Raw genomic sequence first — 15376 nt, 5'->3', positions numbered from 1 at the left:
CTTCCCCCCCCCCCCACTCGCAAAAGAGTCAAAGCTCCTGAGCTAGATACTTCGGATCTGATACAAGAGAACTCCCTCACGCTAATAGGACGACTCACCAACACCTCCATCCAACGAATCTGGGCCCTCTTTCCCTATCTGCTCAACCGTTGGAACCTAACTGGTAAAGCAACGGGCTCTGACCTGGGACACAGCTGTTTTCAGTTCAAGTTTGACACAGAAGAGGATCTCCTTCGAGTTCTGGCAAACAGACCGTACCACTTCAACCAATGGATGGTCATTGTTCAACGCTGGGAACCCATTATATCTCCTTCCTTCCCATCGCAAATACCTTTTTGGATAGCGGTGCAAGGCCTACCTAAACACTACTGGAAGCTTGAGATGCTCCAATCCATAGGTGAAGTCCTTGGAGAGTTCCTTGATTGGGAAATCACCTCTTCCACGATCCAATTCAAAGTTCTCTTGAATGGCCTGGAGCCTATAACAAAGGAAACTGTAGTTGAGTTTCAGGATGGTAGCGAGGCTATAGTCTGGCTCGAATACAAAAACCTCAAAAACCATTGTTCTCACTGCCTCCGACTTACTCATGAAAGGTCACACTGCCCGGGGTTAAAGAATAGAGTCCCTTCTCCCTTAAGTGCAGCAGCCCTGGTGCCATCATCCCCTACACACCAACCAACTACGAGAAATTACTATACCCCCCAAGACAATTTCTTACCACCAAGAAACAAACTTCTGTCAAACTCTAGAAGCTACCAACCCCATCATTCCTCAACCACAAGGAAGAGAAACTTTGAGGATATGAGTGGTAGGGCTCGAACCTATTCAACCTCTCGATCATCCCCCTGTAACCAGAAGAGTCCATCTCCTAAGCGGCGCGTTGCAAGATCTCCTGGTAGAAGATCACCAATCCGATCTTCAGCCTCTGGTCGCCATTACTCTGGATATCAAAAACCCCCTCCACCAGCCCGAAACCTGCAATGGCGAGAGAAATCAGTATCATCAAGGGAAGAACCAAGAGAGACCTCAGTGTCTTCCCGTGCAAGGAGACCTCCACTAGAACGAGAAACTGAAAACCCGGATCCTGTAACCCCTCCACCCCTAGTGGAACATCAAACAACTCTTCCCCCTCCTCCACTTGCTGAACAGGAACTCTCCTCCCTTCAATCGAGAGAACATGTAATGAATGACCTCAAGGAAGTTACTATTTAATACATTTCTTGCCCTGACCCTACGGAGAAGGCGGCAAGACGGATGAGAGTTCTCCAAAGCGACTCTGGAAACCTTATGGAAACCACTGCAGACTCGATCTTAGCTGCAAACCGAGCCAATAAAGCCCCTATAGAGGCTAATAATCAGATAACAGTGGAAGCTGCCCCTCTAACAACAAGAGCCATTGAGGATTCACCTGGTTTAGACCAAAGTCAAGTAGGAACTAGTAAGCGAGGCCGAGGTCAGCCCCCTATCCGTAAACAAACTGTTAGACAAACCTTAAGTCTCCCAGGGGTGAAAACACAGAAAAGGAACCTTACCAAAGGATCCCCAAAGAAAGCTAGTGACTCTAAATCTTCAGACAAACCAGTGCCATCAAAACCAACACAAAGACGGATGTCCAAACCTCTGATTATAGAATCTCCCCGTAACTCCACTGAGATGACTCTGGAGGCGAGCCAAAGCAAGAGCATCAACCTTTCAAACACCTTATATGACTCTTCTAGGCCCACAGAACCACCAAGGATCAACCTAATACCTGCAGTAAGAAAGAAAAAGACGGATTTTCAGAATCCATCTGCCCCTCTTCCTTAAGGGTTGTGAGCTGAAACTGTTGTGGGTTAGGGAACCCCATAACAGTCCAGAGAATAAGGGAAATAAAGAAGTTTATCTTCCCTCATATTCTGTTCCTCATGGAGACTAAGAATAGCTCAGATACCGTATTGCAACATCTTGATTGGCTTGACTACCACTCCAACCACTTGATTCCCCCTCAATCCCCTGACTTGGGGGGATTAGCCCTTTTCTGGAGAAAGAGCATAGAGTTGGAAGTTCTTAGCTCCTGTCAAAACTTTATAGATACAAAATTAAAGCAAAAGGCCGTTATTTCTTTGTTACCTTTGTATATGGTGAACCCGACAGAGCTAAGAGAGCAGGGGTTCTAAACTCCATACAGGACCTTGCAGCTGATAGATCTTCCCCATGGTTCCTTACGGGAGACTTCAATGATATTATCCACTCTGCGGAAAAAGTAGGAGGCCCACAAAGACCAGAAAGTTCTTTCTCGGATCTTCGTTCCTTTATGTCCATTTGTGACCTGTTCGACCTCAAACATACAGGCAACCCTCTCTCCTGTAGAGGAAAAAGACACACACATGTGGTCAGGTGTAGATTTGACAGATCTATGGCAAATAGCGAATGGATAATGGAGTATCCCTCGGGACGTAGTGAATACCTGAGATTTGAGGGCTCGGATCACCGCCCCCTTGTCACTTCCTTCAACCCCAAATAGAAAAGGAGAAGAGGCTTATTCAGATATGATCGATGCTTGAAAGATAACCCTGAAGTCACAAAGCTCATTTGTGAGGCCTGGAACTTAAACTCAGCTGCTACTGTTGATCAAAGGCTTGGCCACTGTCGAGAGGCTATTATCACCTGGAGCAAGGATCAACATTCAAACAGTCAACAAGAAATTTTGGTACTCCGAGATCAACTAGAGAATGAAATGAATGCAGACGATAGCACACAGGAAAGCATCGATATTATCAACAACAACCTTCTAATTGCTTACCAGAATGAAGAATCCTTTTGGAAACAAAGAAGCCGAAACCTCTGGCTAGCCTTAGGAGATAAAAACACGGGTTTTTTCCATGCTGCTACAAAAGGGAGACGTGATATCAATACTATCTCTGTTATAGAGTCACAAGAGGGTATACCAATTTTTGAAGAAGGAGATTATCCTAGCAGTGTGTGATTACTTTAATCAAATCTTTACCTCCCACTCAGCAGAACGAAGAACAATAGTGGAGGCTGGCCTCACTCCTTTTATTACATAGGAGATGAACAAAAGACTTATCAGGATGTCCTCCAATGTTGAAATCAAAAATGCTTGTTTTGCGGTGCATGCTGATAAGGCTCTGGGGTCGGATGGATTCTCAGCTAGCTTCTTTCATTCTAACTGGGAAACCATAGGCCCACAGGTTATCTCGGAAGTCCACTCCTTCTTCATCTCCGGCAACCTACCACAAAAGATTAATCACACTCATGTGAGAATTATTCCAAAGATTCCAACCCCTCAAAAAGTGTCAGATTACAAACCTATAGCCCTCCGTTCGTTTTACTACAAGATTATCTCGAATATTCTGTCCATGCGTCTCCAACCAATCCTGCACCTGCATATCAGAAACACAATCAGCTTTTGTCCCCCAAAGAGCCATAGCTGATAATGTGCTGATAACTCATGAAACATTCCATTACCTTAAGACTTCAGATGCAAAGAAAAGATGCTTCATGGCAGTTAAAACTGACATGAGCAAGGCTTATGATAGGCTCGAGTGGGAATTTATCCAGACTGCTCTCGAGAGAATGGGGTTCCACCCCCGTTGGATCCACTGGATCATGCAGTGTGTTAGTACAATCTCCTACTCTTACCTCCTCAACGGTACAGCTTCAGGATATGTCACACCAGGTAGAGGCATTCGACAGGGTGACCCGCTCTCACCGTACATCTCCATCACTTGCAGTGAAGTTTTATCGGGTCTGTGTACCAAGGCGCAACTCCAGGGCAGTCTCCTAGGAATCAGAGTCTCAAAGGGCAGCGCGCGGGTTAACCACCTTCTTTTTGCTGATGATACCATGTTCTTTTGTCGCTCTGATCAGAGTAGTTGTCTTAAACTTCTCCAAATCCTGAAACAATACGAACAAGCATCAGGGCAACAGATCAACAAAGCCAAATCGTCAATCACCTTTTCTGCAAAGTCCCTTCAGGAGGTAAAGGACAATGCAAAAAGCATTCTTGGTATACAAAAAGAATGAGGCCAAGGCAAATACATGGGCTTACCTGAACTGTTTGGGCGAAAGAAGAAAGATCTCTTTAGTGAGATTGTCGATAAAATCAAACAACGGGCACTTACTTGGTCATCTAGATTCCTCTCCTCGGCTGGCAAGCTAACTATGCTGAAATCGGTTCTCTCTGCTATGCCCACCTACACCATGGGTTGTTTTAAACTTCCAAATAACCTGTGCAAGCGAATTCAATCAGCTTTGACTCGCTTTTGGTGGGATTCAAAGTCTGAGAAGAAGATGTGCTGGGTCTCCTGGCAGAAAATGACTAAATCCTTTAAAGAAGGCGGACTGGGGTTTAGAGACTTACAAACGTTCAATGATGCGTTGTTGACAAAGGTTAGCTGGAGAATCCTGACACATCCCACCTGCCTCCTAGCCAAAGTTCTCCTTGGTAAGTACTGTCGTCATGCTAGTTTTTTAGACTGTCGAGTCCCCAACTTTTCTTCCCATGGATGGCGGAGCATCTGCATAGGCCGAGATCTGCTCAAGCCTCGGGTTGGTCTAATAGTAGGATCAGGAAGCTCTATTCCACTCTGGCGTGCACCGTGGCTCTCAACGGATCTCCCTAGCACACCAATGGGCCCTCCCACGCTAGGATCACACCAATGGACAGTTTCAGACCTCCTCAATCCCGCATCCCTCACTTGGAACATACCACTCATACGAGAAGTCTTACGTGAATATGAACTCGATATCCTGAAGATAAAACCCAGCAAACTCGATGCAGCCGATAGATGGGCTTGGTTACCTACTTAGAATGGGACCTACTTTACCAAGTCAGGCTACTATGAAGCACTTTCACCTGATCCACCCCCTATAACCAACATCCAAAACCACTCAACACAAGATAACCAGTTTAGTTGGAAAGCACACATTTGGGCAGTCAAGACTTCTCCTAAAACAAAGCTATTGCTCTGGAAGCTAGCTCAGAAAGCACTACCTGTAGGAGAGAACCTAAACCACAGAAGGATCACAGAATCAGTACAGTGTCCCCATTGTCAAGCGGCAGAGACAGAGCTTCACCTCTTCTTCAACTGTCCATTTGCAATTAAAATCTGGTCCCAAACTCCTTTCAAAGGGAACTTCGATCCCACCAAAGTTCCCTCGATCCAATCAGGACTGAAGGCGTTATCAAAGCTTACCTGTCTGCCCCCATCCGGAATCAGTGATGGACCCTTATATCCTTGGATCTTGTGGCTCATCTGGACTTCACGTAACAACTTAATATTTAGCAAGAAACAGATCCCGCCGGAAGAAGCTCTTCTTCTAGCCATCTTACGAGCGAAGGAATGGCAACAATTCCAGATCCGTAGATCCTCAACTCCCCAAGCTCCCACCCCCCAGATACACCACCAAACAGAGACCTGAGATATCAATCTAGTAACTTGCCATACGAATGCATCCTGGATCACAGAAGCTAAGGCTGGACTTGGATGGACTTTCCACAACCGAAACCACCAGATCATCGGACAAGGATCAGATCTCGCTCTGCATGTTCGATCACCGCTGTTGGCCGAAGCGTTAGCAACTCTCACCGCCATGGAAGTTGCAATCAAATCGGGTTTCACGCACCTCTCGTTCGCCTCCGACTCGCAGCTGCTAGTCAAGGCTCTTAATTTGAAGCTCCAATCGAAAGATCTTCATGGGATTCAACACGATATCCTATCTCTATCGACCGTTTTCTCTTTCTATTCTTTTTCTTTTATTCCCGGAATTTGAACCGGCAAACTGACGAACTAGCCAAACGGATTTTATCTTTTGTAATTGTTTGAGTTAATTAATATTAGAAGCCTTTTGATTAAAAAAAAAATGATAGTATGAAACCATATTCGCTAGTATACATATTCACGTTATTCACAATATTAATTAAACTTTACTTGTTTATATTTGTTATATAACTAATGGTAAACTTCGACTATGGTATTGCAAACATAGAAGTTTGAACAAATTATAAGTATTTAGATCGAAGGACAAAGAAAAAACTTTCATTGCATACGATTCATGTTTTGTCGATCAATCACATCTTTTTTTGTGGATAGAGAAATATAGAAACCTCTCGAATATAGAAAAAATAACATTTAGGTATATATATATTCTAAGAAATCACTTGGAAACGAAACATATCGTGACTCTCGTGATGTAAAAGGACATGCAACTTGCGCTTCTCTATATTTTAAAATTATATCCTTTGGATTGAGAAGAAGCATAAAGAAAGGAGAGGTAAAGATAAACAATTTGCAACTTGCATTTCCTTTTTTATTTGGCAGAAGAAAAAAATATAAAAAAGTGAACAGCTTGGCCTTGTTGGGTTATCATTCAAAGCATCGTCCACTTGCAAATTCTTATTTCTTTAATTTCATCAACATGTTCGTATTTTATATATATTTTATTTTGACGGCCATGTTCTTATTTTGTATTCATGTAAATGTTTTGTCCATTTTACGCATGACCTTTTAAGCCTACAAAATTTCCAACTACTCTTTTAATTTAGTTTCTATCAAATATATGACAAATAAAAACTCCAAATCTTGATTTCTCTATCAAATGATTCAGTTTTCTTAAAAAATTGTATAAGTAAATGCTCTATTTTTTTTTTGGAAAGTTGGTAATTTTAAATCATTATGAAATAATAAGAACTTAAATCACGATGGAACTATTTAAATCTTCGATCGTCGAAAGGAGGACACTATATTATGCTCAAATTTAAAGCTGTTTATATAGGACGTAATTAGTGTCGATCGAAACAAAGGTGGCCAACGACTCAATGTTACGAGTTATACAAATCTGACTCGAACATTATGCATTGTAACCTTTAGAGTTTAGACCGATCATTTGATTAACGCATTTTATGATGATATACTATAGCTATATAACAAGATTTTTAAAATGAAAAATTGAACAATAAGCATAATCAATTTATCCTAATTGAATATTATTATCTTTGAGTTGTGAAAGCCGGAATAGGGCTATCCGAATCAGTTCTTTATGGATATAACATACGAAAATGAGAAGAAGTAAATAATAATAGAAGATAAATCATATGCATGAGAGATTAATCCACTAATGTAAGTTTTTTTTTTTTTTTTCACACATAAGCCGGAAAAAAATAGATCACACGACGGCTAAAAATCTAGAAAACGACGTCGGATCTAACGAAACTACTCGACGACGACGAGAAAGACTCATTACAGAGACATCTTCTTCTTGCTCTCCGCCGCTGTATGCTCGGCTATATTCGCAAGAGATTGAAGATTGCATCGTACGATAACGTCAACGAAGTCACAAGTCTCTTCCTTTGTGTTTCCCGGAGGAACATCAACCACGTAAGATTCCACAACGACGGTACCGGAGATCGGAGAAGGGTGAAGGGTCGTGACAGATCGGTAGTTAGAAAGCCGGTGGTCACCACCAACAACGCTGAAGCTGATGACGTGGCGTTCGTCGTCAAGGATATCGAGTCTCTCGGTGGAGCTCCCGGCAGGGAGGCCAGAAACTACGTGGACTTTACGGAGGCTACCAACGTTACCGCCGTCTCCGCCTATGACGCTACAGCTTTTGAGAAAGTGTTTGTAAGCTTGTGGGTTATCGAAGCGGCGTACGACGGACCATACGGTGGAGATTGGAGCGGAGATCTCTTGTACCACGGCGGAGCAACACTGGTTTGGACCAACCTCGTGCGTGTGAAAACGTGCCGCCGTGGAGTCGCGTGAGAGAGAAGGAAAACGTTTTTGAAACGACGCGATCATCATCGGAATCTGACCGGAATCTCCATCGGATACGGCGGAGGAAGGACGGTGAACGGCGAGCATGTTGATCTGAGTGACGGTCTATTCTTTTTTACAAATCTTGATCGATCTTTGATCTTGATCTTGAATTCTTGATCTCTCTTCTTTGAGATAGTTTTAGGGTTTAGAAAGAAAGCTGAGAGATTTGAAGAGGGAAGGTGTTGTATGGAGGAGAAGTATGTGTATATAAAAAAGAAGCAAATTAAACTTTACAGCGACTTGCGAAAAGTTGGGCTGTGCCTTTCGATTTGAGAGAGAGAGATAGAGTTTTTAATGCAGAGTTCATGTGAGTGGTGATAACGAAAAAACCCGAGCAACTTGCTTAGCGTTAAATTACGGTTTTGGCCCTTAGCTATAGTTGTTGACTTGACTGTTCTATACGATATTTTAATCTGGCAAGTGACCAATATATAATTCTCGTATATCATCAACACTAGTTCTTTTTTTAAAATGGACTAATTAGTTTATTCTCAATACGTAGGCAAATAAAATGGTTTAGACTTTTTAGTTGCTTGACCATCAAATTTTCTCTTCTTCTTGGGATGACCAAGATAATCTAGGACGAGATTTGATTTACTAGGCTTTGAAAGTTTGGACGACATTTCCAAAGGTTGGATCAATTCGTCGAAATCGTATTGAATTTTAAAGCTGAGTAAAAAAAGCAATACAACAATCAACAATATTAGTTCGAAGTTCTTCTATTGTTGTTTTCAATATACAACGTTCTTAAGAGTTCAGAGATCGGAAATAAGATAATTGCATCCTATATTTGAAGTATTCAACATGAATACTCCAAACTCAAAGTGATACAACCTTCCTATATTTAATCACTTGAAAGATCTGATTGAAACGTATCTTGTTGCTTTTGCTTTCATATAAATCAGATCTTCAATATAAAAAGCAAAAGTAGGATCCATTTTAGTATTTTCATCACGAGTATGATATGCATTTTTCCATCATGTGATGATGTGATACATAGAGCAAAAAAATTTCTACAATTTAAGTAATACTCATGTTTCATGTGTGTCGATACTACCACGACGGATGAGATTTGCACAGCCTCAAAACTGATGCAATGAAGTACAAAGAGGTTCCAAAATCAGAGAATGTCATAGACACACAAAAAAACTATTTTTACTACTCTATCAGTTTTTTTTCTTGCTTAATTGCTTTAGAAAACACTAAACTGAAACCTAAATTTATTCGCAAATTATAGATTTGATTTGAAACTCGAGTATAAACCTAAACCTAGGTCATGATCATCTATATTGATTGTGCTTACTTTGGATATTGCTAATTTGCTATTCAATTTTTTTTTCGTTAAACCAAAAATCCAAACCGAAGTCGAATAATTTTTTTATTGAATGCTATTAGCAAGTTTAACCATCAAATGACATTATCTCTAAAACATTTCATCCATAAGAAAACTCTTAATTCCACGTATAATTACATGAGACAAAACCTATTTTTTTTAGTTTAAGGGTCTTGAGTCCTTTTATGCTTGGTTTTGTGAACATAGGAAATGCTATTTGAGTTGCTATAGAGAGAAAGAATTGGAATACGTATTTGCTATTGGTTCTTGAATTCCATTTTTAATAGTTAAGTCTGCAATCTGTATTTTATGGTAACAAATCATGAACAAGTTTATTACTTTTGATCTAATGAGACACAAATACTTTTCTTGAGTACTGATGATAGTTTTTTGGTTGGATTCATTCTTGCAGTCATTGTCTAGCAGTATTGAAGGAGGTACCAAGTGGTTGGTCAACAAACTCAAAGGTTTATTCTTTTCGTTTTTCCAGTTCTGGTTTATAAGTTTCTTTGTATTTTGTGACTTCACATGCTCTTTATCTTTGATATCGAGTTCGAATTTGTGCTTAGTCTCATAGTCCTGTTTTGTCTATGTTCATTGACAATTGAATGCTGCATCACTCTTGTATTATATAGGAAAAATGCAAAAGCCATTGTCTGAGTTGTTCAAGGAATTTGGTCTACCGGTTGCTATCTTTCCACAAGATGCTACAAACTATGAGCTCAACGAAGAAACGGATAAATTGACTGTATTCGTCCCTGAGACCTGTGAGGCTGGGTACATATATTCATCGATCCTGCGGTTTTCAACTACATAGCCAGGAAAAAGGGAAACTAGCAGAAGTGGAAGGTTTGAAAACAAAGGTGATGATCTGCGTGAAAGTGACTTTTTGTGTGGAACTTTTTAGGGGTTTGAGCGAAAGTGATTATATCCGATCAGAACTTCTATTTGGTAACATGACAGAGAGACACGGAAGAGTGAATTTCACATAATATAAAAAGTGAAGTCAATAATAATCTCAGTATTTGTAATAATAGAAGTTGAAGAATCCAATTTTGAAATGCAAGGCCTTTGTATCATAGAAAAACAGAGCTCACAATAATCTGATAGGATCTTTTCTTCAGGTGTAATCTCAAAAGAAAACAAAAGGAACTCTAAAGACATAAAAGTATGAAAACAAAGTAACTCACTAACAAAAAAGATGCCAAAAAAAAAAAAAAATAGTTTTCTGAAACTGAAGGAGCAAAAAAACAATTTAAGCGGCTTGTTCAGCACAAAGTCTCTTCCTAGCTTCCCCAATGATGGTAACCTTAATACCTTTTCCTTTCGGAAGTGACACCCATGGCTTTGTTCCTTTCCCAAGGGTGAACACATTCCATAACCTCGTTGCAGATTCATGTCCTGTTGAGTCTTGAATATGGATGGTCTCAAAGCTTCCCTTGTGCTTTTCACGGTTCTTGATCACATCAACACGCCCTCTGTTTCTTCCTCCAGTAACCATCACAACGTTGCCCATATCAATCTTTGAACAAAAATGATTTGATTGACAACAAATTTGTTACCATTGACCAAAGATGATTTTATTTGAATAATTATTTTTTGTATTTGACACTTTTGTTAAGCTAATAATAAGAGGTAACGTAAAGTGATATGATTTACAATAAATTTACATATAATAGTAAATTTTAGTAATATTTTTCTTTTTTTGTCTTTGACACATTTGGTAAGTTAATAAGAGGTAAGTGTTATGACTAGCAATAAATTTATTATTAGTTGACTCATATTATTAGTATATATATAATGATAAGTAATCGAACGAGAAATACAAGCAAAACTTAAAAATGGGATTACATTTACATCTAGCCCTCGTTTTTTCTTCTTATTTGCTGTTAACGTTAGGGGCCAATGGAATTATGGATGTGAGATTCTATAACTTATACTTTGTTTGTCTATTCTCTAACTTTGATATTTTCAATTTAATAAAAGAAATATTCTATTAACTTTTCAGGATTTCGATTGTGTGGATATATACAAACAACCAGCTTTCCAACATCCAATGTTGAAACACCACAAGATTCAGTTTTGATAGTTAATTTTTTTTCCAATCATATATGAATAAATGTGGCGAAGATACCTTTAATGATTCGAGCATATTTCATGATGCAATTCTTTTTTTTTTAACTTAATCTTGTGTGTTATGTTATAGGAAAATTTCATTTCGAATGAAATCCATAGAAGAAAAGATAATTATAAAATGAATGATCAAAGTTGTCCAAAAGGAATGGTACCAATTTTAAAGCAAAGAAATGGAACTGATAACGTTCATCTCGACACGATCGAGTATCCTGGCCAACATGTAAATTTTCTTTTTCTATCATGGTTTTATTGATATATTTAAATCATCTCATTTAATATTTATCTTATTCATAGCACAATACATGATTATATGTCATCACATTTTTTTCTTCTTTCTAATGTTGTAACTATAATACATGAAAGTTTTATTAAAAGTGACAACTTCTTTATTTATGGTATACACAGTTTGCAACAATTGAGACTATATTGGATGGGACCATCTATCGAGGAGCTGAAGCTTATATAAGTATTCATAATTTAACTCTACAAAATAACCAATACAGTAAAAATCAAATTTGGTTAGAAAATGGACCTCGCGGTCAACTCAATAGCATACAAGTTGGTTGGACGGTAAGTTGTTATTAAAATTATAAAATAAAATGTGCACTTTATACAAAGTCATACTATTTAACACAAAGAGCTAAAATTTAAAATATATATTTATATATATTACATTTATATAATAAAAGTATATCTAAATACATTAAACTGTATTGAAGAGCATGTATATATCAAGTAAAAGGTACTTAAAATTGTAGAATAAGTATCCACAAATATAAGAATATAACTAATTTATTGTGATCCAATGGAGAATAAGAGTTTGAGTCTATGTTTTTTTTTAAACAAACACTTTCATGAATTTTGAATTTTATACAGGTGCATCCAAGATTATATGGTGACAGTTTAACGCGACTTACAATATACTGGACTGTGAGTAAAATAATTGTTTTCTTAACTATGTTTCTTTATACATGGCAAACAAACAAATATTTTGTGATTATAAAAAATAATTAATGTCAGACCATTGCTTAGCTTTTATCTATTTTTCTTGCATAATTGTTTACATTCTATTTTATGTTTTATTTTATTAGGCAGATGGCTATAAAAAAACTGGATGCTATAATACAAAATGTCCTGGCTTTGTTCTTGTTACTCGATATAATTGGCTCGGAATGTATTTTGGTAGATACTCTATTAATGGTGGTCAAGAGAGTATTTATGTTCAACCTCAAATTTTTCAGGTAAAAAGTTATCTAGTTTTTGTTAATAAATAATTTATTTGACTAGAATGATGAAATATTTTTCTTTATAGTAAACATCTTAAATTTCAACTATTTGGTTTTTGCTTCAAAATACTCGAATCCTTCCTCTTTAGAATTTTTTGAAGTTTTTTATTAAATATAGTTTATTTTTACTTTTCTTATTTATATCAAATATATAATAATAAATTTGAGAGATTTTGTTTAATATTTTTTTATCTTTTAATATTTATTAGGATGGCTTCACCGGAAATTGGATACTAAAAGTACATGATGAATTAATTGGATATTGGCCCAAAGAGTTATTTACACATTTAAACGACGGAGCTTCTTTGTTACGCTTTGGAGGAAATACGTTTCCATCTTCTGATGGAATTAGTCCTCCAATGGGAAATGGTTGTTTTCCTGATTTACCGGAAAGTTCAAATTTTCTGTTTGTTAAAGCTAAGGATTCGAACTACCAAACCGTTGAAATTGAAGATGAGAAAACAAGACGCTACGTAGATGCTTATCAGTGTTATAGACTATATTATGGGGGATATGCCGAAAGCACTGGAGTACACTTCAATTATGGAGGACCAGGTGGAAATTGTGGTATTTAATGATTTATGAATCTTGTATCAGTCAAAACTATATTATATGTAGAAGAAATAAAAGTTGGCAAAACTATATCTTTATCGTATTCAAAAAGTATTGTAGGCATTGAAAAAAATCTATTTTAAAGATAAACGTAACAAAATTTTAATCAAGTTGTAATTTCAAAACACAAAAAAAAAAAAAAAAAAACTAACGACTTTACATTATACCATTACTACTGTTCTTAACTTTGTACGTGGGTTGTATCAAGTTGTCCAAAGCGTTTTTGACTTTTGGAAGAACACGGCAAGGTCATAGCGAAACCTCCTGTCGTTTTGATTATTCAACGATGAACGTTGTGCTGTTTTGAGTTTCTCTCAGTGGTAAAAAACACGGTGAGAAAGAAACACAAAAAAAAAACCTTAGACGACGACGACGAACGAGTCCTCTTCGTTCTCTCTCTCTCTATCTTTCGACGGATTCAAGCTTTACGAAGAAGAGGAGAGAAGATATGGATCAGATACTGAACAAAGTTGGCTCTTACTGGTTAGGGCAAAAGGCTAACAAAGAGTTCAATTCCGTCGGTGACGATTTCAATGTATTTCCCTTTCTTTTATTTTATATCTTCAGGACTTTGCTTTCAGGGTTTTTAGTTTCCAGTTTCAGAGAAAAAAAGTATCGGTCTTTGATTTAGGGTTTTTGATTTTTAAGGTTCTTTGAGTTCTTTTATGCTTGGTTTTGTGAACATAGGAAATGTTATTTGAGTTGCTATAGAGAGAAAGAATTGGAATTACATATTTGCTATTGGTTCTTGAATTCCATTTTTAATAGTTAATTCTGCAATCTGTTTTTTATGGTAACAAATCATGAACAAGTTTATTACTTTTGATCTTCTGAGACACAAATTTTTTTTCTTGTGAGTACTGATGATATTGTTTTGGTTGGATTCATCCTTGCAGTCATTGTCTAGCAGTATTGAAGGAGGTACCAAGTGGTTGGTCAACAAACTCAAAGGTTTATTCTTTTACTTTCTCCAGTTCTAGTTTCATAAGTTTCTTTATAGCCCGTTCAAAATTGTGTTTAGTCTGATGATAGTCCTGTTTTGTCTATGTTCATTGTTTATAACTGGTTCATTGACAGTTGAATGATGCATCATTCTTGTTTTGTATAGGAAAAATGCAGAAGTCATTACCTGAGTTGCTGAAGGAATTTGGTTTACCAGTTGGGATCTTTCCACAGGATGCTACAAACTATGAGTTCAATGAAGATACAGGTAAATTGACTGTATTCATCCCTGAGACCTGTGAGGTTGGGTACAGAGATTCATCGGTTCTGCGGTTTTCAACCACGGTAACTGGTTACCTGGAGAAAGGGAAACTAGCAGAAGTGGAAGGTTTGAAAACAAAGGTGATGATCTGGGTGAAAGTGACTTGTATCTCAGCAGACACGTCGAAGGTATATTTCACGGCTGGGATGAAGAAAAGCAGGAGTAGAGATGCTTATGAGGTTATACGGCCTGGTGTTGGTGTTGATAAATTCTAGCTTATGGATCAGTTTGTGCTTACAATAAAAAACAACTGCCTAAGTAATGTTTATGTGTGTATGGTGTATTCCTTGTGTCAAACTAAATCTGATTAATCAAAGTTTTACTTTTAAATGTATAAGAATGTTGGTATTTGCTACTTTTTACAATAGATATAATAAGTAGAGAGTAGCAAATGGGTAGTGTTGGTCATGGAGTAGCTTGAAAGAAGGATTTGAGTGGACCAACAAATAGCAGCAGCAGGACCATGGAAACCCATCCATACCCTTATCCCTTCACCACACTCACTTTCCCAATCGAACTCGTAGCATATCTCTCGCAACCGCAAACGCACTTCACTTCCCAAACTAACCACTCACTACTAACTTTTAGCAAGGTCTTGAGAGTATCCACGGGAAACATGGCCATGTGTTCGACGGACCCTCCAATCCAACCGGTGATCATGAACTGCCAAGAAGAGTTCATCGAGAGATGAGAGGGTCAAGATGTCTGGTTGGAGAGCTGACCAATCGTTGGTGCTCATGGGTACGGTGAAGCGAAGCTTTTAGTGTGGAACTTTTTGGGGGTTGTGAGCTTAAGTGATTATAACCGATTAGAACCTCTATTTGGGAACATGACAGAGAGAAACTGAAGAGTGAGTTACTCAAAAATAGAAAAATTGAAGACAAAATCTCAATATTTGTAATTTTCAAGAATCAAAATTAGAATC

At 38.0% G+C, this 15376-nt stretch overlaps 3 protein-coding genes and 1 long non-coding RNA gene across 4 annotated transcripts; 3 read left to right on the top strand and 1 right to left on the bottom strand.

Moving 5' to 3' along the window:
* On the bottom strand, positions 6972 to 8118 carry LOC104782270 (abscisic acid receptor PYL4-like). The gene has a single exon (XM_010507152.2). It carries the CDS (start codon positions 7863 to 7865, stop codon positions 7242 to 7244), a length of 624 nt encoding a protein of 207 aa, XP_010505454.1. The 5' UTR covers positions 7866 to 8118; the 3' UTR covers positions 6972 to 7241.
* On the top strand, positions 11372 to 12255 carry LOC104782269. Its single transcript, XR_002037631.1, has 3 exons — positions 11372 to 11509; positions 11695 to 11859; positions 12166 to 12255. It is a non-coding gene; the product is annotated as an uncharacterized LOC104782269 (long non-coding RNA).
* On the top strand, positions 12387 to 13166 carry LOC109125193. The gene is made up of 2 exons (XM_019244376.1): positions 12387 to 12530; positions 12785 to 13166. Exons 1-2 carry the CDS (start codon positions 12462 to 12464, stop codon positions 13148 to 13150), a joined length of 435 nt encoding a protein of 144 aa, XP_019099921.1. The 5' UTR covers positions 12387 to 12461; the 3' UTR covers positions 13151 to 13166.
* Positions 13526 to 14799, top strand: LOC104782267 (uncharacterized protein At5g01610-like). The gene is made up of 3 exons (XM_010507150.1): positions 13526 to 13722; positions 14084 to 14138; positions 14296 to 14799. The coding sequence occupies exons 1-3, from the start codon at positions 13636 to 13638 to the stop codon at positions 14664 to 14666; spliced, it is 513 nt and encodes a 170-aa protein (XP_010505452.1). The 5' UTR covers positions 13526 to 13635; the 3' UTR covers positions 14667 to 14799.

Source organism: Camelina sativa, chromosome 4, assembly GCF_000633955.1.
Source record: "Camelina sativa cultivar DH55 chromosome 4, Cs, whole genome shotgun sequence".
Taxonomy (NCBI): Eukaryota; Viridiplantae; Streptophyta; class Magnoliopsida; order Brassicales; family Brassicaceae; genus Camelina; species Camelina sativa.
This window is presented reverse-complemented; position numbering and strand designations above follow the sequence as displayed.